The sequence below is a fragment of the Podarcis pityusensis genome (genome assembly GCF_964106645.2).
Source record: "Podarcis pityusensis genome assembly, chromosome: 14".
Taxonomy (NCBI): Eukaryota; Metazoa; Chordata; class Lepidosauria; order Squamata; family Lacertidae; genus Podarcis; species Podarcis pityusensis.
In genome coordinates this window covers 3955040-3976591 of record NC_138039.1, presented here as the reverse complement: position 1 = coordinate 3976591, position 21552 = coordinate 3955040, and the positions used below count along the sequence as shown (strand labels likewise).

The following is a 21552-nucleotide window of genomic DNA, read 5'->3' as shown; positions in this document are numbered from 1 at the left end:
GTATGTAGCCTTTTCCCCCAGAGAAGAACTCGAAGAAGCTGACAGGTAATATGTGGACATTTGTGGGGGTGGGGGGAGAGAGCCTCGTGATCCTTAAAAGAAAGGGGGGGAGGGTCGTTGTGGCCATTTGGGAAGGGGTGGCAGCGCCTCTGCTTTGCTTGCAGAAGGTCCCCTGGAAGGGCCGGTTACATCCCACTGCCTGAAATGGTGGAGACTGTGTCATGGGTCAGTCTAGGCCAGTATTCTTCAACCTGGGGATCCCCAGATGTTAGGACTAAAGCTGCCATCATCCATGACCTCGTATGTGAGTTGGCTGAGGGTGACAGCCACCGGAGTTTCAAGGGCGCCTGAAGATCCTGTGTTGAAGAATACTGGTGCAGAGTAGTGCCTCTCAAGCTGTGGGATGTGGTGGTTTGGCAGTCCCCACCCCCAGTGTGCCAGAGAGCAGACCTTGATTGTAGTGAAGTTGACAAGGTCCGGGACCAGTCCATGGACTACCACGTTGAGCAGTGCTGGTGTAGACAATAGTGAACAAGATGACTTAGTGGCCTGGCCATAAGACAAGCTTCCAGCATAGTCCTTTTGAGATAGAACAGGGAAAAGTGGGGAGGGGGGGTTCACTTGGACATCTTGTTGGCCTACTCCAGCTCCCATCAAACAAAGGGTTTAGAGAGCCAGTGTGGCCATAGCGGTTATAGAGTGTTGGACTAGGACCTGGGAGGCCAAGGTTTAAATCACGCCAGTCGGCCATGAAGCTTTACGCAAGTCTCAGGGCTTTGGGGGAATTAAATGGGGAGAACTGTGTATTCCAACTCCCACCACCCCTGACTGCTGGCCCTTCTCATTGGGGATAATGAGAGTCATAGTCCAACATCATTTGGGGAACCAGTGTGGAGAAAGGCTGTTCTAGAAGGTCCTGGTCTATCAGACTGAAGAATATGCAAGGCACTTTGGTGGATTGGACGGCAAGGCCCACCTTGCCCAGCACCCTGTTTCTCAACTGTGTTGAGCCAGATGTATCTGTAAATCTCACAATAGGGCACTAGCCCTCTCCTGTGTCTTGTCTCCAGATTGTGGTGCAAAGATCTATTGCCCCATTACATGCAGAGCTTTGTGTTCAGTATGTGTCCGGATAGCAAAAGAAGGCCATTGTGCCCGGGTCTTGCTTGGCTTCCTGGAAGCATCTGTTTGGCAACTGTGGGAACAGAATGCTGTACTAGATGGGACTTTGGTCTGATCCAGCAGGGCACTTCTGGTGTTCTTATGATTCCTAGCAACTGTAGTTTTTAGTGATGCACTATCTCTGATGCAAAACAGACAGTATCCAGCCCCTGTTTACATGGAGTACATATGTTATCTCCAGGTAGGGCTGGGAGAGACACCTGCCTGTAACCCTGGAGATCTGTTGTCTGTTGATGGATAGACCTTATTTAGCTAGATTATAAGGCAGCTTCTTAGTTTATCTGCTTTAGACAGTTTGCCATATATGTAATGTTTTCTTAACAGGTGAGTTTGCCTGTTCTAAGTCTCATTCGCATTGATAGAATCTATAAAGAGATTTCCAATCTTAAAACTCACAAATGCTTGTGATGTTTAAAATATGCTGCTGCTTTTATAAAAACATAAAATAACCAAGCAAGGAGGTGGGATCAGCAGTTGAAATGAAGTATAGAAACATTATCTGCCGCGTACAAGAGATTGTAAATAGAATTGTCTTTAACTGACTAAAAACAGGAGACAAAGTGTTTGATTATCTAGCTGCAGCTGCCGAGGAGGACTGTCTGGTTATCACACTGAAATGTGCTTCTACTCTAGGGAGGACATAGAGAAGGGCATTTGTCCCTGACACTTTTTAAAAATAAAGTGAAAAGTGGATTTCAAAAGGCCATTTTAAATTGGAAGTCTATAGCATGTAAGTGCATGTAAGAGTGACTAGTGGGGTGCCACAGGGTTCTGTCTTGGGCCCGGTCTTATTCAACATCTTTATCAACGACTTGGATGATGGACTCAAGGGCATCCTGATCAAATTTGCAGATGACACCAAACTGGGAGGGGTGGCTAACACCCCAGAGGACAGGATCACACTTCAAAACGACCTTGACAGATTAGAGAACTGGGCCAAAACAAACAAGATGAATTTTAACAGGGAGAAATGTAAAGTATTGCACTTGGGCAAAAAAAATGAGAGGCACAAATACAAGATGGGTGACACCTGGCTTGAGAGCAGTACATGTGAAAAGGATCTAGGAGTCTTGGTTGACCACAAACTTGACATGAGCCAACAGTGTGACGCGGCAGCTAAAAAAGCCAATGCAATTCTGGGCTGCATCAATAGGAGTATAGCATCTAGATCAAGGGAAGTAATAGTGCCACTGTATTCTGCTCTGGTCAGACCTCACCTGGAGTACTGTGTCCAGTTCTGGGCACCACAGTTCAAGAAGGACACTGACAAACTGGAACGTGTCCAGAGGAGGGCAACCAAAATGGTCAAAGGCCTGGAAACGATGCCTTATGAGGAACGGCTAAGGGAGTTGGGCATGTTTAGCCTGGAGAAGAGGAGGTTAAGGGGTGATATGATAGCCATGTCCAAATATATAAAAGGATGTCACATAGAGGAGGGAGAAAGGTTGTTTTCTGCTGCTCCAGAGAAGCGGACACGGAGCAATGGATCCAAACTACAAGAAAGAAGATTCCACCTAAACATTAGGAAGAACTTCCTGACAGTAAGAGCTGTTCGACAGTGGAATTTGCTGCCAAGGAGTGTGGTGGAGTCTCCTTCTTTGGAGGTCTTTAAGCAGAGGCTTGACAACCATATGTCAGGAGTGCTCTGATGGTATTTCCTGTTTGGCAGGGGGTTGGACTCGATTGCCCTTGTGGTCTCTTCCAATTCTATGATTCTGTGAGTGCAGAATAAAATATTTTAGTGATATCTAGTTTTAAGCCATGATTGTATAAATCAACAGTATGTTAGAATACCGCATTTACTTGAGTCTAATGCATCATCAAATCTAATGCACACCTCAATTTTCAGAACCTTGAAACAAAAAAAAAATTTTTGCTGGCGAATGTAAATGTGCCATCGAATCTAATGCACACCTTGATTTTTACAACATAATTTGGCCAAAAAAAGTGAGCATTAGATTTGAGTAAATAAGGTATTTTGTTGGTTGTTTTGTGTATTCAGCAGCCCTGATAGTAAATACTGTGTTAGAGGCTAATGCTTTATAAGTGAATTTCTCTTATTGTTAAGGGAAAGATTGTGGTAGGGGCATACGAATTTATAGACTAGAGGATGAAGACTTGCACTTGTCTTGATTTGCTGTGTGATTAGAGCAAAGGCTTATTTGAACCCATGGAAAACTTGTTAAACTGCTATAATTAAAGGGTTTGTAGCATCTTTATAATTATAAATAAAGCCATGTTTGATGTTCAAAGCATTCAGTTTGGAGAAAGACTGGATGTGCCAGGTTACTTTGTTAGATTTTTGTAGTGGTGTAGAAGGACAGCAACCAACATTTGTAATAGCATCATTCTCCCCCAGTAGATTCCCCCCCCCCCCATCAGAATATAGAGAATTGAGTTTGCAAGCTCCATAGAAATGTGGATAGTGGAAGAAAAACAGCTTAGCGCTGTGGTGGCTGCTTGTCCTGGTTTAAGTGGCAGACTTCAAGGAGAGAGGCAGCCACTGGGAAGAATAGCTTGCCCTTAGTTGGTCTACAGATGGGGGACTGTTCTTCTAAGCAAATCCTTGTTATACAAAAGGCAGTGAGAATGAGCTCTTGACGCAGCAAAGTATAGAATGAAGTTTAGAAAAGCATGTAACAAATTACTTTGCTTACTCAGTATGTTTCTAGCAGCAGGATAGCTCGGTTGGTTAGAGCATGATGGTGATAATGCCAAGGTTGAAGGTTCAGTCAACTGCATATTCCTGCATTGCAGGGCGTTGGGCTAGAAGGGACCTCCAGGTCCCTTCCAACTCTACAGTTCTGTGATCCTTATGCTAAATGTCTATTAGTTTCTATAGTTAAAATACAGAAGACTGATTCCAATATGGAGTTTGCGCTTCTGCTTTCAGCCTTTACCAAACACATGGCTAACCAAACCTAGAATATCCCAATTAGTTTTCTTTTATCCTGTAAATAAATTGTGGGCTTTGCTGTCTCTCTCATTCGCATACTTATCTTTTCCACAGAATTACTTGGAGATATTCTGCAAGAACGTCCACAGGAGGCTGATGGAATTGATTCAGTGATTGTGGTGGATAATGTTCCTCAGGTTGGACCAGACCGACTCGAGAAACTGAAGAATGTTATCCACAAGATTTTCTCAAAGTTTGGAAAAATTACCAATGAGTTTTACCCAGAAGCTGATGGGCAGACTAAAGGGTGAGTGGCTGTCTTTTTTAGCTATCATTGCTAGCCATTGCTGGCTAGCCAGCTATCATTGCTGAGCAATCCTTCCCTCTCCAATGAGGTGCACCCCCACCTTTCCAGCAGGAAAGGGAAGGTAGGGAGACTACTAGCTTGGCCACTACATGGTGGATGGTGCCCTGAATGCCAGCATGGCCAGTTCTTGAAAAGCTGCCTCTGCCTAGCAGCAGGCAAGAAAACTTGTCACTAGCTTTTCCTGTGAGAAAAGGAAGGTATTCTTTCTTGGGTAGGTGAGTTACACCAGGTGCTATGCTACCAAGCAGGCAAGCAGCCTTTAGCCGAGGAGCCTGTGAGGATTACCACACAATTGTTAGGACACCCCAGCATACCTCAGCAGCTTCAAACTTGAAGGGAAAACTGGTTGGTCACTTGTCATACTTACCAGAGGTTATTGATGCAGTCACCACAGTGAACATGGTGGCTGAAAATGAAAATGTCACATCCTCTATGACAGGCATCTCCAACTCCCAAGAGTTTTTTATACTCCCAGTATAAAAAAAACAACAACTGGCAGTGATCTACCCATTGTCATTGGAGGGGGGAGTAGCATGCGAGGGGTGGGTGGGTTGCCCAGCTCCCAGTATAAAAGAACAACAACCGGTAGTGATCTACTCATTGGAGGGGGGAGGAGGGTGGGTGGGTTGCCCAGAGTTGCGGAGCTTTTTGGGGGAAGGATTGCACTTAGTTTTTTAGCTTTTCCCACATTTTGTACATGATAAGGATCCTGCAACCTACCAGGATCAGCCGGGAATCTACTGGGGTAGATCACAATCTACTGGTTGGACATCCCTGCTCTATGATTATGGGTTTCCAGTGAGATATGGGACTGAAGTTTCAATGAACTTGCAACGTATAAGAACTCTAGAAGAATGAATCGCAGACCCTAGCAAGTTTTGCCAACAGTGGGCACATGCTATGAATTATTACTCAAGGGCGAAACTAGGTTTTACTACACCCGGGTCACCCAGTTTGGCACCCCCCCCCCATTTGTGTACATGCACACAAACACACACAGGTGCCCCCTCTGGAGGCTTCACCTAGGGCAAACAACCCAGCTAGTGCCCCCCCCCCAGTAGCTACGGCACTGCATTACCCATGGACAGATAATACTTTTCGAAATTAAGCTATGGGGAGTTGCCTGATAAAAGTAAGTTCTCTGTGAAATTAAACGAACGTTTAGTAGAAGAATAAGTTTTGTAAATTAAGTAGTGGCATTATCAAGTAGAGAAGGGAGGTTAAGATTAGCCATGGTCTGCAGGGTGGTTTCACCCCTCCAAATGAACCACCAGCAGGTACAAAATCTGCCTGTCGCTAGTCGCCAGATCAAGAGTAGCAGAGAGCTTGCTTCCTTTTTGTTCTCATATCTAGTGCATTGAAATTCCTAGCATTCAGAATCATCTACCAGCCTTTCCCCCCTCATTCATTTTCCCTTTTGTGTCTCCCCTCTTGCCAGATGGCACATTATATGCTAATATGGCAAACATATGGAGCCATGGCTCTATTTTTCAGCTGTTGCCATTGTCTCTGAGACAATGCAAATTGAAAATAAAAGGCACCTTGATCCTGCCTTTAAAATGGTGTATGCCACGCATGAGGGATTCTTGCACAGAGATAATTCTGAGGGCAGCAGCTGCAGGCCCAGCTTTCACTCATTGCACAGTGTCACATAGCATTTGGCACAATAATATAAACAAGCCTGAAATATGACTTTGGGGAAACAGTTGGTGTTGAATTCCGTTGAGTTGAAGTGTGGCTGATGTCACTGTTGAGGTTTGGCTGAATCCAGAGCATTGGGCCATTCATTTCATGTATCACCTCTTTGGGCAATTTCAAATTAAGTTGTCAGCAATAACTAACTAGATGTTTTACTGCAGGTATATTTTCCTGGAATACATGTCTCCAACTCATGCTTCAGATGCCATTAAAAATGCGGATGGCTACAAGCTAGACAAGCAGCACACTTTCAGGGTCAACCTTTTCACTGACTTTGACAAGTGAGTATCGTCATTTCTTAAAAGCAGAAAAGATTGACTGTTTGAAATACAAAGAAGTATAACTGACTGAATCACATTTTCAGATACATGACAATCAGTGATGAGTGGGAAATTCCAGAAAAGCAGCCATTTAAAGACCTGGTGAGTTTTCAGATGTATGTATAGACTTTAAAGATCACTGTGTCCATCAAGAGGCAATACTAAGTTTGTACCTGCGTAGGCTTTGAATCACTCCAGTGCGGGTCATCAACTCCTAATACTGTAGGTTGTTAAAGAATGCTTCCACAGCTCAGCTTGAAATGTGAATGATACACTGTGGCAGGCAATCAGATACTTATTAAAATCTGAGCACCCCAGTGTTCTTTTTTTAAAATAAATATTTGTATATATGATTGCAAGATGCAAAATAATCTTGCCTGTAAAAATGTTAAGTGTTTGCAAACTGTTGTCAATGATCCTGATATAACATTTGCCCATGTTACAGTGAACATCTGCAGTTTTATGTCTTTCAACAAATGCAGATGAATATGGTGAATTTTGGCTTTCATTGTTGTGTCTTGGAACCGTGGGAAGTTCACAAAGCCCATCTAGGTGTGTCAGAATTCAGATCTGGATGTTCTCCAAATTTCACAAATTCAGTATAATACTCAGGAAATGTTGTGTCCAGCAAGTTGAGCATTTATATTAGCTTTTCCATAGTTATTAACTATGTCTCAAATAAAGATCAAATAGGATTTTTTTTTCAGGTCCTATCTTCTTAAACTGTTTTCCTTTTGACTTTTCCAGGGGAATTTGCGCTACTGGTTGGAGGATCCAGATTGTAGAGATCAGTACAGTGTGATCTTTGAATCTGGAGACAGAACCTCTATTTACTGGAATGATGTTAAGGATCCTGTCACAATTGAGGAGAGAGCTGTGAGTGTCCCTAGGAAGTATCTCTTTACTGAGAGCAGTTTGTGTGCAGTGTCTGTAAAAAGGAAATAAAATATATAATGTGACTAAACATTCAGTTAGCATATGATTCAATGAACATAATAGCTATTCAGTACATTAGTGAATCACATCAGTTACATGGCTACCAGTTGACCATATTCACATATGAGATTTCTGTTTTTAGAATGCCGAGGGCCACAAATAAATTTAGATGTCGATTGACGTTAGATGTCATGCACCAGAGTAAGGGATTAATCCCAGATAAGGTTTTATGCATCAATATGCAAATGAAATATGATTCAAATGGTTATCCTATGCACTTTTCCCCTTGTAGCGATGGACAGAAACCTATGTACGCTGGTCTCCAAAGGGTACCTATCTGGCTACATTCCATATGAGGGGCATTGCTTTGTGGGGTGGAGAGAAATTCAAGCAGATTCAGAAGTTCAGCCACCAGGGGGTGCAACTCATTGACTTCTCACCTTGCGAAAGGTAGTGTATGAAATTAGTTGGTGGTGGTACTGTGGGAATTGGGTGTATAAAATATATTGTCTGTTACATTTACGCATTCTGTTTATTGATTTCCCTATTGGGGGCTGTTACACCACATTTCAACCATATTCCTGGTATGGTTTTCAAGATAGAATAAAACAATGTACAACTACAGACAAAGCACACTAAACTAAAACTTAAAAGATCATTGAAGTAGTACAAAACATTGCCTGAAATGAAAAGAGCATAAAGTACGCATCAGGCTAACCACTCTGGGAAGAATATTTCACAGTTGAAGCAACACCTCCAAGAAGACCCTCAGGTGGCAGGCACAGCCAAAGGAGACTCTGTACTGGATATGTTAATGTATGAGTAGATTAGATTAGATCTGTTAGTTGTTGTTTGGACTTGTAGCTCAGTTTTCAAGAGATATTTTTATTCAGGACCAGTCAGGTCTGAGCAGTTTCCATAGCCCCTTGGTGGAAACATTGGCTAAATTTATTAATAAGTTTGTAGATTTTCAGCTAGCAGAATTTGCAGGGTATGAAATATCAAACCGCAGCTATTTTTTCTTGTGGTGAAGGTTCTCATACTCGTGCTTTCTTGGCATAGCTTGTGTGAAATAGTTTGGGGAAAAAGTTGTTGAGTGAGGGCCCCCTGTCTCACAGGAAGCTTTCCACTTGGCCTCCAAGCACAGAAGGGAAGGTGTTATGGCTCACCCTTGTCTTCTACCTCTTTTCTACATACATTCCTGGCTCCTGGAGAGGCAGGGACTCTTCAAGGCCTTTTGCTCCCAATTCTCTCTCTCTCTCTCTCTCTCTCTCTGTGTGTGTGTGTGTGTCTGTTTTTCTTTCTAGCTAGTAACTAGGTCTTGTATATAGCATGGTGCAAAACAGTTCTGCCATATAGAGAACGCAACTCTTGTTCTAATGAGAATTCCAAGTGGTCTAGAAGCAGCTTCCTAGACCTATCATAGTTGACAGTGTAGTGCAGAGCTTTCCAAACTGTGAGTTGTGTGAATGCTCCCCACTCTCCTCTTGGGGCTGGAAAGGGGTTAGTTTAACCTCCAGTTTGCTACGAAAAGTGAATTACTGTATTGCAAAATGATGCATTTCCAAAAAGTATGGCGCCAACATGAAAAGTTTGGAAAGCTCAGGTGTACCCCCACCCCAAACTCTCGGTTGCCTCTTCAGTTCCTTGCACTAGCTAAGACTTCCTGCCTTTTGTTGGCTTTGAGGTGAGAACATAATTGGTCACAGACATTTATGTTGTGGTTTGTGTTGAATCTCTCACATTTGTTTGCTAAAGGGTTGAAGCTGTTGGGAATGTTATATTTGAGGCCTTTGTGCTACAAACCACTATCATACCACATATGATTAATGCATAAACCCTAAAAGGGGGAAACAGGATGTTAGATGCTGATGTTTTTGAGGGCTCTGCCATTCACTCACTTATTTGTCTTTCTACTGCCTGCTTTTCTGCAGTCCAAGGAACTCTAAATAGCTGTTATGAAACTGACCAGTGTTTTGTTACTTTAATTCTGGAATTTGGCAAAGTTGAGTACTGCTTGAGTGACAAGGCCCTGGCAACAAGAATACAGTATCTTGGGTGCACCATGTAAAACACAAAATCAGCATTTTAATGGAAAAAACCTGCTTGATTCTTCACCATACATCAAGATGTGCTTGCTGTCTTACAAGACTTCTGCTAAGCATTGCAGTTTTGAACGTATGCTTTCCCCTTGTGAAGTTGTATTCCTGGGAACAGAAACTAAGAAAGATAAAACATGACCCTCTAATGAATTTCAAAGCAACTCAAATGTTTAAACTTGATATAAGATCACAGCTTTTATGTTTGTATAATTGATCTATTCTTCTTTGTGAAGGTACCTGGTCACCTTCAGCCCTCTAATGGACACCCAGGATGACCCTCAAGCGATCATTATCTGGGATACCCTAACTGGACAGAAGAAGCGCGGATTCCACTGTGAAAGCTCAGCCCACTGGCCCATTTTTAAGTAGGTTGGGCAGATGGTTAACAAATTGCTTTTTAAAAAAAAACAAAAAACATGCTTTTGTAATGGGAAAGAGAAACATATCTGATTTCTTGAAATTCTTTGCTTAGGTGGAGTCATGATGGTAAATTTTTTGCTCGGATGACATCTGACACTCTTAGCATCTATGAAACACCTGTAAGTCTCCCTTCCTTTCTGATATAATATGATAGATTCTGTAACGTGCCTATTTGTAGTCAAAATGTGCCCAAAGATATCCTGCTAATAAGGATATAAACTTAGTGGACAATGTGCAAGCATGCATCCCATACTGATTCTGACTGCAGTGTTTGCACGTCACCCACTAATGCAACCTAAAAGATGTTGCTAGTTTGGCTTCAAATGTTGGACATAGATTGCATTTTCTCTCTCACACAAACCTCCAGAAACCACCACAATTACTTGTGGGACAGTCTTCTTGTAGCTGTCTGTTAAGCTTTTTGAAATACTGTTTGTTCATAGTATTCTTTCCCCAACAAAAGTGAGGAAAAGGTGTGTTGGCCCTTTTATGTCCAATAAAGACCATTTAGGGTTTTTGGTTTTTTACATGTCTTAAGTATTAAAGTGATTCCCCACTTCTGTTTTCTTGTGCTTCTGTGTATGTTAAGATGTTATTTTCTTCTTTGTTGATTGTTATGTTTATAGTTTCACGATGTTTTTATGCTTTGTTTTACATCACATTGGGGGGCTCTCTTAGGCAGGGAAGTAGACTATAAACTTTAATATAAATGTTATTATAAACTTAAATTGAGATAGATAGGTGTGTACTAGAATCATTTTGACTTTATGTTCTCTCTTTCTAGTCAATGGGTCTGTTGGACAAGAAAAGTTTAAAAATCAATGGGATCAAGTGAGTGTTTTTCTTTAGATCTTACTTTCCTTGCTGCTGCTGCTGCTATTATTGTTATTTTTGCCTTCGACATATAATTGTCCTCCTCGCAGTGGCTCCCTCTCCTTTTCCAAAGTGTGAGAAATAGATTTCATTTGGCTCATGTGATGTGTGGGTTTTTTATTTTTAAAAAAGTGCCTTAAACTACTAAATTGTTGCATGTTCTGTTTACCATCCCTCAGAGACTTCTCCTGGTCTCCAGGTGGCAACATAATTGCTTTTTGGGTGCCTGAAGACAAAGATATACCAGCAAGGGTGACGTTGATGCAGCTGCCCTCCAGACAGGAAATCAGAGTGCGGAATCTCTTCAATGTGGTGGACTGCAAGCTACATTGGCAAAAGAATGGGGATTATCTCTGTGTGAAAGTAGACAGGACCCCCAAAGGCACACAGGTACATGGCTCCGAGGCTTCCTTACAGAACTGTTAAACACTCTGATTTTGAAATCCCAACTTTTATATTATCAAAGCTAAGAGAAACTTGAAAGCCTTTTCTGTTTTTGATTGAAGTGTTCTTGCTCTGAGCTGCCCAGAGTGGCTGGGGAAACCAAGCCAGATGGGCTGGGTATTATTATTATTATTATTATTATTATTATTCCACCACCACCTGCAGCAGCTTCATGGCGCCTGATTTCCTCACATATAAGTTGCATGATTTGTGTTTCTGTCTACTCCCTCCTTTCTTATTGCACACTGTGTAAGCCCCATTGCTCTTTTGCTTTGGACTGCCAGTTCCTGCACTGGGCGAAAGCTTTTTAATGAACTCTTAGCACACGTTTGCTGCAGAACTGCAAGGATTACCAGAGAACATATTAAAGAATCCAAGAATTTTCTTCTAAATATAGGTAGTTCACATGCTGCTGTAAAACCTCCTGAATAGAAAATGACTCGTGTTTACAATTATAGGGGTTGAGTTTAAAATGAAGCTATCCCATCTGGCATGGACCTGTTTTCCACACAGTCTTCTGTGTGTCCCCACCCCCTCCTGAGTGCAAATAGTTCCATTCTTCAGAGTTGATCTCATGTATGCCTGGAGATGGCTGCATCTTACTCTGACTAGTTTACTCCATACTAGCCTTGTCTAATATGTATTTCAGTTGAATACTTTGCAGTTCAGCCTTGTAGAAGAGAATAAATAACAGTGTCTGGAAGGCTAGCCTTGTTTTGGTTCTTTGCTGCAAGAGACTTGTGGCTCCTTAAAGACTAATTCTAAAGTGCTGCAAGACACTTTGTATTAAATAACAGTAGTGCATCTTGCTCTAAGTTATGAGATTTTAGACACCCTAAACCAGGGGTGTCAAACTCAAATTCATCGGGGGCCGCATCAGCAGTTTGGTCACCCTCAAAGGGCCGGTTGTATCTGTAGGACTTCTTCAAAGTTATTTTTCCTTAGGCACTGGTGTGTGTTGTCTTGAACCTATACACTATTTAATATACCTATTCCAGTACGATTTTAAATAAGAATAGAAGAAGAAATAATAATGATTTTTTAAAAAGTGGACTAAGCAGACTGGAGCTCCAACGGGGAGGAGACAGGAGCCTGTCCCAACAGAGCAGAGCAGAAGCAAATGTTGCCTCCCCCCGCCCTGCCGCCGCACTCAGGAGTCGGAGGATACGGAGCTGCAGTTTGGACAGCAGCAGTTTCTTCCTTGCAAGGGAGCCCCAGCGGCACTGCGGGCGCGGGTGGCCAGGATGTCCTGCTGGGGCCCCGAGCTGCTGCAGTTGCTTCCGGGGAGGGGGCTATCCGCCAAGTCCTCCGGCCCGGAGAAAGCCGATGTGTTGGCGTGGGGAGGGGGGCGGTGTTTCGTAGCCAGGCTCCCGCAGCCAAGTTGCTGGCAGGCTCCCACTTTGCTCCAGCCGCCCAGATGCCGGCGCGGTCCTCTTCAGGGTGGGAGGCGCCCTGCTTTGCGGTGTGGCACACCGCCCACCCGCCCGGCTCCCTCCACCCCACTCTGCGCAGCTGAACCGGCAGCAGCTTCGCCTCTCCCAGCCCAGCCGGGGCGCGCCACCTGCGGCAGGACCTGCGCTGGGTCCCCGCTCTCCACTCGCCTCCGCCGTTCCCTTCCCCGCCTGCCGGCCCCACTACTTACCAGGGCGACCCCCAGCCAGCCCCTGGCCCCGCCGCCCGCGCCCCCGGCCATCTCCTCGCCAGCTGCAGCGCCGCAGTGGCCACCTCTTGCGGCCCGAGTGAGTGAGCGAGCGGCGTCCCAAGCGTGGCTCTCGCTCCCTGCCCTCGCTGCCAGCCTCCGCGGCTCTCTTGGGCTCCAAATGTTGCCGGGTGCGCGACCCGCCCCCTTGAGCAGCCGCGCCTGGGAGGCTCCGAGGGGCGGAGGCAGCCGGCTCTGAGCTCGGCTTCGCGGGACCACCTCCTCCGCAGCGAGCCCCGGACTGGACCGAGCGAGCAGAAAGCCTCTTTGCCCGGCCCGCGAGGCAGGTGAAAGTTTTGGGACCGGCCGGTAGGCAGCGCCGACGGGGCGCGTCGGTTGGAGCCCTGTCTGCAAGCAGGCAGGGAAGGCTGTTCGCGTGGGTCACTTTTTAGAAAGGCAGAGAGCCTCCGCCGGAGTGCGGACCCTAAAATCTGGGTCGGGACCAGTAAAAAGGACGAGAAGCTCGCTTCATCGCCCTTGATGCCATGGGCCACATGACGAGGTCTGGCGGGCCGGATTCGGCTCGCGGGCCTTGTGTTTGACACCCGTGCCCTAAACACTCAAATCCAAACAGCAGCAGGCCAGCTACTTCTGCTTTGTACGCACATCATCTCAAGTCTCTACCTGGGTAGATGACATGCCCACATCACCTTTTTCTCCCCCCCTGCAGGGTGTAGTGACCAACTTCGAAATCTTCCGCATGAGAGAGAAGCAGGTTCCTGTTGATGTGGTAGAAATGAAAGGTAAAGAACACATTTCTCATAGCTTCAGCTCTCTATGCACTACTTTTTATCCTTCAGTGTATAATATAACAGAAGTGAAACACCACATAACCTAGCCACCAGGGTGCTGAAAGGTATTCTTCCAATGCTACTCTCTGGACTCAGTCCTGAAGCTAGGATCAGAACCATTGTATTAACAGCGCCTGCAGTTCCCTTTTCCTGGAGCCAGTCCAGGAGACCACCATAGTTGATGGCATCAAATGCCTACGAGAAATCAAGAAGCAGGAGCAAGGTCGCACTGCCCCATCCTGCTCTTTGCAAAGGTCATATATCAGGGCAACCAAGGGGTGAACCCAGATTCAAATGGATCTAAATAATATGTGCCTTCCCAATAATGCTTGCAGCTGCCCCACCACAGCCCTCTCCACCACCTTTTCCCAAAGGTGAGCCATTTGGGAGCCAAATGGAAGCAAGTGGTTGATAGTTGTTCCAATCCAAAGGGTCCAGAACCAGTTTCCTTAAGAGCAGCCACACCACTGCCTCTTTCAATGCAGCAGGGACCACCCCCGCACACAGTGAAGCTTTAACCACACTCTGGACCTAACCAGTCAGCCCTCCTGAACTAGATTTGATAAGCCAAGAGTGACTACAGTAGAGAGGAAATGTGGTGGTGCGCATTGCCGCCAGCAGCTTGCCGCATCAGCTGGTTGCATAAGGTGAAACTGATCACACAAAATACCCCCCGATAATAACACTATGTACTTCAAGCAGAGCTGCAACAGGTGCGGAGTCAAGATCACTCCAAAGTTGAGGCTGTTCTCAAGTGTGTAGCCAATTGGTCACAATGGGTCTTAGAAAGTGCTAGAGGTCCCTCCGCTCTAGGGGATGCAATGCGAGACCTCACTGCCACATAGTAGGCACAGTTATGTGTTCTTACCGGTGTTGGGCCAGCTTCAGAGCGAGATTTGCACCATCTGCACTCCAGTCTTCCTCCGGCCTGTTTCACAGTCCAACATTCTTCAGAGTACCAAGGAGCTGTTCGGGCTCTACAACACCAGAGAGGATGCTCATGAGCAGGCATAGGCAAACTCGGCCCTCCAGATGTTTTGGGACTACAATTCCTGTCATCCCTGACCACTGGTCCTGTTAGCTAGGGCTGATGGGAGTTTTAGTCCCACAACATATGGAGGGCTGAGTTTGCCCATGCCTGCTCATGAGTGATCATGGCAACTTTGTATTTCATATCACCATTTTATAGGTAGGCAGGATCACCAGCTTTCTCCACTGGAAAATCCCCCAGAGCATTGAGAAACACATCTGGTTCCATCAGTCTAGAGGGTGGGCCATCCACATAGCCCTCCTGCAGTGGGGACCTGCCACCGCCAGTCAGAATTTAAACAGATAATGGTCTGACCATCACAAGGAAGTGCATTGCATTCCCCCTATCTTCAGTCCTTCACTCATATCACTTGGGGTAAAGATCACATCAAGAGTGTGCCCTGACTGGTGTGTTGGACCAAAGACCATCTGAAAGAGACCCATGGTTGTCATGGAGTCTGAATTCTCAAGCTGGCCCAAGAGCAGCCTCCGCATGGATATTGAACTCACCCATGATTGTCATTTTAGGGTCCTCCAAAAATATTCCAGAGACTACCTCAGCCAGCCTGATCAGGAATGCTGCTGAGCAGCAGCATTTTGAATGTCTAGGAGACCCACATGAATTAGAAGCCTTTTCAGAGGGGATCTGGCTAATTTTACTAGTTTAATGTAGGTCTTCCTCTCTTGCAGAAAGCATCATAGCATTTGCTTGGGAGCCAAATGGAAGCAAGTTTGCAGTGTTGCATGGAGAGCCACCACGAATATCTTGCTCTTTCTACCATGTGAAAAACAATGGGAAAATAGAGCTCATTAGTAAGTAGAATTCAAGAGGCTGTGCATGGGCTTGGGGTTTGAGGATCTCTGTGTGTGTTGTTACAATCCATTTTAAAATTCATCGAGAATCATTTGAACTTCATTTTGGCCAAATAACTTTGTCTTTCAAGACCTCTTGGATTTCTCAACTGTTGAAACTTGGACAACGCAGCACTTGGTCATTTTTGTGACTGCAGATCTGCTGTAAAAGCATTGATGCTAAGTAAGGCTTCTTATATGAATGAGATTGTGTATCCTAGTTATTCCTGGTCTTGTCAATACTCTGGAGGCAGCATTAACGGGGGCATGAAGATTTTGATTACTTTGCTTTGTAAGGCTAAAATCTTTATTACGAAGGCGTAATATCAATTTTATAAAGCAAGGATATTCGTCTCATGTATTTGAATCTTATTTCAGAAATGTTTGACAAGCAGCAGGCAAACACGATATTCTGGAGTCCTCAAGGGCAATTTGTGGTGTTGGCTGGTCTCAGGAGGTGAGTACTGTTTCTTGGCAAGCATATCTTGAGTAACAGAAGCTTTTTTTAAAAAAAAGGTTCTTGACTTGAAATAGGTTCCTTAGAGGGTGCCATCTTGGTCCACTGAAGCAAAAACCACACAGAGCTCTGTTTTATTTGAAATGGTTCTGTAGAGTTTTATTTCACCCTTACAGAGTAAGAGTGATCAGCAGGTTAGTTTACCTTAATATAAAGGAAACTTCTGCCCTCTCCCAGACAAAGGACTTTATGAAGACTGTTTCAAATCCAACGTCTCAGCTTTTAGATTATGCCACCTGACTCATACCCAGATTTCAAAGAAATGTTTGTTCAATTGTTTCACAGGCTTAAAAGTTGCCTGCATGTAATATATAAAATATTCTAATTATTTTTCTATGCAGCATGAATGGTGCCTTAGCTTTCGTTGATACATCTGACTGCACCATGATGAACATTGCTGAGCACTACACAGCCTCAGATGTTGAATGGGACCCCACAGGCCGCTATTTGGTGACTTCTGTTTCTTGGTGGAGTCACAAGGTATTATCAACACTTCCCCACCCCTTACCCTTTTCCATCTTGAGCCTTTTAACATTCCTTGTGTTGTATTTGTTTTAGCTTGGATACCTTTGATTCATAAATATCATTAATAGCATTGCTCATTATTTCTTCTTGTCATTCTCATGCCTCGGTAGGCCCAGTGCATTGGTTCTGCTCTTAACTGTAGAAGAGGCTTGGGTAAAGGGGAGGAGATAATTGTGGGGCTTCCATTGTGTAAGCTACTTAATGTATGCTCCTCAAACAGGGAGATACCTTAGTTACTCTGGTGCCTGGCTTTCTGTGTTGGTACCTTGTTTATATGTAATTCAGATCTTTATAATAAACATATGCCATATACAAGTTAAGGCATCAGTTGATGGTCATTAGAAATCCTTTCACAACACCACGGAAGGGAATTTGAATGCTTTCAGCTTTTTAGAACTACAAAGTGAGCGGCTGGGTGCAAAGAATGCTGCACCGTGTGTGACACAACTTCACTGAACTGTCTTTCTAGGTGGACAATGCCTATTGGCTGTGGACTTTCCAGGGTCGCCTCCTACAGAAGAATAATAAAGACCGGTTCTGCCAGTTACTTTGGAGACCCAGGCCACCTACGTTGCTCACCCAGGATCAAATAAAGGTATTGTGTCCTTTACGGTGGGAGGTTTGGTGTAACTTTTTGGGTCGATGTTAAGAGAAGGAAGCTCGGTATTAGGAAAACAGCTCTAATGCTTCGGGAATTATAACACAGACAACAGTTGAAGCTCACCACAAGCTGGGGATAAGGAAGAAACATAGGTCAGCATTAGATCAGATACTTTATGTGTGGCTGATCTCAAGTTCAATCCCTGACATCTCCAGTTAAATGTTCAGGTGGTAGGTGATGAGAAAAATCTCTGAGATCCTGGAGAGCTGCTGCCAGTCAAAGTAGTCAATATTGCAATACATAGGTCAGTGGCTTAACCTAGCAGCTTGCCATGTCCACAAACCCCTCCCCCAGTTCAATTTGCAATTGCCTCCAGCAAGCCCAGCTGAGTTTATCCCTTTCTCACTGAACTGGACCTCATTCCCCTGATTACATTGGGAGCGTGACATTTGTTGATCCAGCCCCATTCTGATTCCTGGTGTGCTGCCTACAGCTGTTGGGAAGTGTACTTTTCCCAGTTTACCAACATTAAGTAGTCTTGGAAAAAAGTATTTCTCATCTGCTGTTGTCTGGGTTGCTGAAGAAGGGATACTTGCTCCCAGAGCAGCTTACAAGTAAGTGGCTTGGGGGAGGGGATTTGGAGGTGTTTGGGGAGCTGAATTATCCAAGCCAGAGAAAGACTTGGGGCCATAATGCTCTCTTGCTATTCATGGAAGGCTTTGCAAATCACCAAGGAGGCCAGTCCCCCCCCCCCCAATACTCTACAGTAGTAAAATATTGGGTTATATTCGACTATCTTTTACTCAGACCCAGTGAAATGAATAAACTTATATTAGTTATGTTCATTAGTTTCATTGAGTCTACCATTGAGTAAAACTAAGTGGAATACCACTGTAGAACTAAGCATGTCTGATGGATTGCTGTAGTATCCTGTGCACAGTATTTGAAAGGCGTGTATCCTGCTTAGTCCACTTTTTCTTCTCAAAATATGCTGGGGCTATATGAAATGGCAGATTTTGCTCAATATAACATAAAATCATTTGAAAATACAATGTGTAACACTTGTTTCCTGAAACAGCAAATCAAGAAAGATCTGAAGAGATACTCCAAAATATTTGAACAGAAAGATCGTCTGAGCCAGTCTAAAGCCTCAAAGGTAAGCTACCTTTTGATCTCTTGGTGCTTTGGTTTTGAGTCCAGACACCTATTTCCAGATCTAGAACCCTTGGATTCATTTTCCAAAGCTGCTTCTGGCAGGAACATTGTATAATAAGGGAGTGCTGGGGCAGGGAGGTTGGAGCACACTGCAATATTGGAGCAGGGAAGTCAGTAAATGAGAACTCTTAATTCTTCTGCTGGAGAATATGGAACCTTTAGCAGTATTCAGTGTGGGGAAATGTCTGTAAATGCCTTTTCCTGCTTGTGGCATCATTTGGCCCAGATATTGATGCAATGAATTTCGCAAGTGAAGCCGTTTGTTTGCACTAGTGAAAGGTATTTTGTCACCCCAGTCCTTCCCATATTTACATGGAAATAAGTCTCTTTGGTAATTTTAAGTAACCATGTTTGGGATCGAAGCCTTGGAAAGTCCATCTTCTCTCCCCATCTTGATTACTCCTGGGGAGATTTCTAGCTGCATTTTGATTGAAGGTTTAATAGCAACCTCTTGTTTTCTGTAGGAACTGGTAGATAGAAGGCGAACAATGATGGAGGAGTTCAAAAAATACCGCAAGATGGCACAAGAGCTGTACATGGAGCAAAGGAATGAGCGGTTGGAGCTCCGTGGAGGTGAGTTGGCTTTCCAAGCATTCCTTGTCTTAGGCTGCAATCCTGTGCATGCTTACCGGAGAGTAAGCTGCAGTGAACTCAGCAGCCACATGAAGACAAGTCTCTGTTAGGGAAAAATACTGGCAAAACTGTTACTGAAATAGTGTTGGGCTTACCTTAACAAAATAAATGATAAGCAAAATAATTAACAAAGAAGTTGATATGTGGCAGATCTAGTTGGTTTGAATGAGATGGCAGCTGTAGGTCTGTTCTAACACAGCTAAGATTCTGTTTCATTTTGGAGCCAGGATAATGCTACCTTGAAATCATCCAGGTCTAATACTTTTTCTCTTTACAGGAGTGGACACAGATGAGCTGGACAGCAACGTGGATGACTGGGAGGAGGAAACTGTTGAATTTTTTATCAATGAAGAAATTATTACAGTTGCAGAGCCAGAGTAGTCCGAAAGCCGTGGTAAAACCCATTCACATTGTGTACTTGGGGTGGTAGGGAGGGGAAGCTTTGTTGAAATCCCGGAGACTGAGAGTTACCACCTTCTCCTTCCTTTGCAGCACCACCATATCTCGTACTGAGGAGGGATTTGTTCATTTTCAGAAGGTCTACACAACTTTGGACTTTTTTAAAATCCATATTCTCTCTCTGGACGGTGAATGCGCAGGATTCGTTCATTCTGACACATTGTAGTGCCTTCTAGTCCCCACTGCCTACTGTGGGGTCACTCGAAAGGCACTGCTTTTAAATTTTTATCCTTTATTGGGGGAGGGTTTAGTTTAATTTTGAAAAAAATCTACCACCAGTATTTGCTGCTTGACACTCCAGCAGTGCTGCTCTCAGCTGAGCAACTTGGAACTGTGGCCCTTACAACTGCAGCCTTGGCGCAACTTTCAGTGTCTTGCCACAAACTCGTGATGCTTCTGTTTGCCGAAGACTGTTCCTGTGCCAAAACTGCACAGGTGGAAGTTGGTTTCATGTTGGGGAAGATCACCGAAAAAACTGTACTTCATACTATGTGCTTTAATTTGCGGAAGCAGCACTACAGTGGGCTCTACCCTCCTCCATTCAGATTGTGACAGGAGCTCTCCCAGGTTGAACATTGGAAATAAAGCAAACCTATATGCTTAATAAAGAGGGCTGTGTTATATGAAGCTTTCTCACTTTGAAACTCATTCATGTGACGTTTGCCTGTAGCAAGGAACATCTTGCTATCTGCAAATTGAATTTACATTCATTTGAATTCACATGCTTCCTCCATGCCCGACCACCAATAAGTGAGTTACAGATACATATTCTCAAGGTACATGGTCTCTACAGCAACAAAATCAGATGCATTGGGGGTTTTATTTGCAAACAGCTTGAGTCTATAAAAAACCCCAAAAACAAAAGTGCCGTTTGAGTATTAGACCAATGTAGGGGGCCATTTGTTGCCTACTTTGAAGATGAAGGCAAAGCTGTACCTAAGAGCTGCTAAGCTCAGCTCCATCTGAGCATCAACGTCATCATTTTATTTGTATGCCGCCTTTCCACAGTTAAAACAGTGCTCAAGGCGGCTTACAATACAAAAAGATTTACATAGTTACAAACATATCAAAGCAGTCATAAGAATAAATAAAACACATCAAAAATTACATAACCAAACTGAACAATTTCCACATAAAGATGCAAAAAATTATCAGTAACAGCAAAAACTCCCGACAAAACTCCCCAAATACCCCAGGAGCAGCAGCAGCAGCAGCAGCAGTTCTTGTGAAGCCTGTCAGGCCCCGCCCTGGGCCAGGTAGAGAGAGGCAGGAACAGGCTCCCAGCAGGTCAGAGCACAGTGCCTTATAGTAGTATATGGAAAAGAGGAATTCTTGGGGGCAGTTGAACCATAAAGGAGCATCTTCCATCAACCATAAAGGTGGTTGACTTCCAATATATCAAACACATTGTGGCATTATAATAGGTAATGATTATAGACTTTCTTTCTTCTGCTGCACAAACAACTTTGAAGTTAGTGACAGTGCAGTAATCTTGGCACTGATCCACATATTTCGAGAAAGGTAAATGGATAGTACAGCATTCCTGTGTCTGCACTTGTCTACATCAAGATATATTTCAGGGAGCAGGGTGACATTAAAACATGCCGTTCCTTTGTCTGCACTCCAAAGAAGGTAGCACATTTTGCTTACAAATTGGGATTACTCAGAGACATTAAAAATCCGCTAGTGCAACAATGCCAAGCAGCTTTGTTAATAAGCCTTTGAATAGCTTTATGGAAGATTGATTTCCATGGAAGAAATAAGGCTGTAAATGACATAAGAGGTGACCCGAAGTCATCTCTTTCCCCCACCCCACCCAAGATCTGGTAGCTTTTAATGGTACACATTTCCACTTGCTAAATGAGCTGCCTAACTTGACAAAAACATGCAGGAACTCAAGGCCCCAATTTACTCCTATGATGTGATTTGGGAGAAGTAATAACTTAGTTTCCCATTTTGCTTTCTGAGCACCAGTTTTATACACTCAAGACTT

General features: G+C 44.1%; 1 protein-coding gene across 1 annotated transcript in view; it reads left to right on the top strand.

The window, feature by feature from the left end:
• The window catches only part of EIF3B (eukaryotic translation initiation factor 3 subunit B), a 21119-nt gene extending 933 nt beyond the window's left edge, over positions 1-20186 (top strand). The window contains 18 exon segments of the mRNA XM_080980106.1: positions 4142-4385; positions 6305-6424; positions 6508-6565; positions 7211-7339; positions 7692-7849; positions 9735-9866; positions 9974-10040; positions 10706-10752; positions 10974-11184; positions 13608-13680; positions 15448-15570; positions 15988-16066; positions 16468-16606; positions 17121-17246; positions 18331-18408; positions 18932-19040; positions 19378-19494; positions 19593-20186. Coding sequence (XP_080836232.1) covers positions 4142-4385; positions 6305-6424; positions 6508-6565; positions 7211-7339; positions 7692-7849; positions 9735-9866; positions 9974-10040; positions 10706-10752; positions 10974-11184; positions 13608-13680; positions 15448-15570; positions 15988-16066; positions 16468-16606; positions 17121-17246; positions 18331-18408; positions 18932-19040; positions 19378-19481 — 1997 coding nt within the window. The 3' untranslated portion in view covers positions 19482-19494; positions 19593-20186.
• Positions 20187-21552: the final 1366 nt, after the last annotated feature.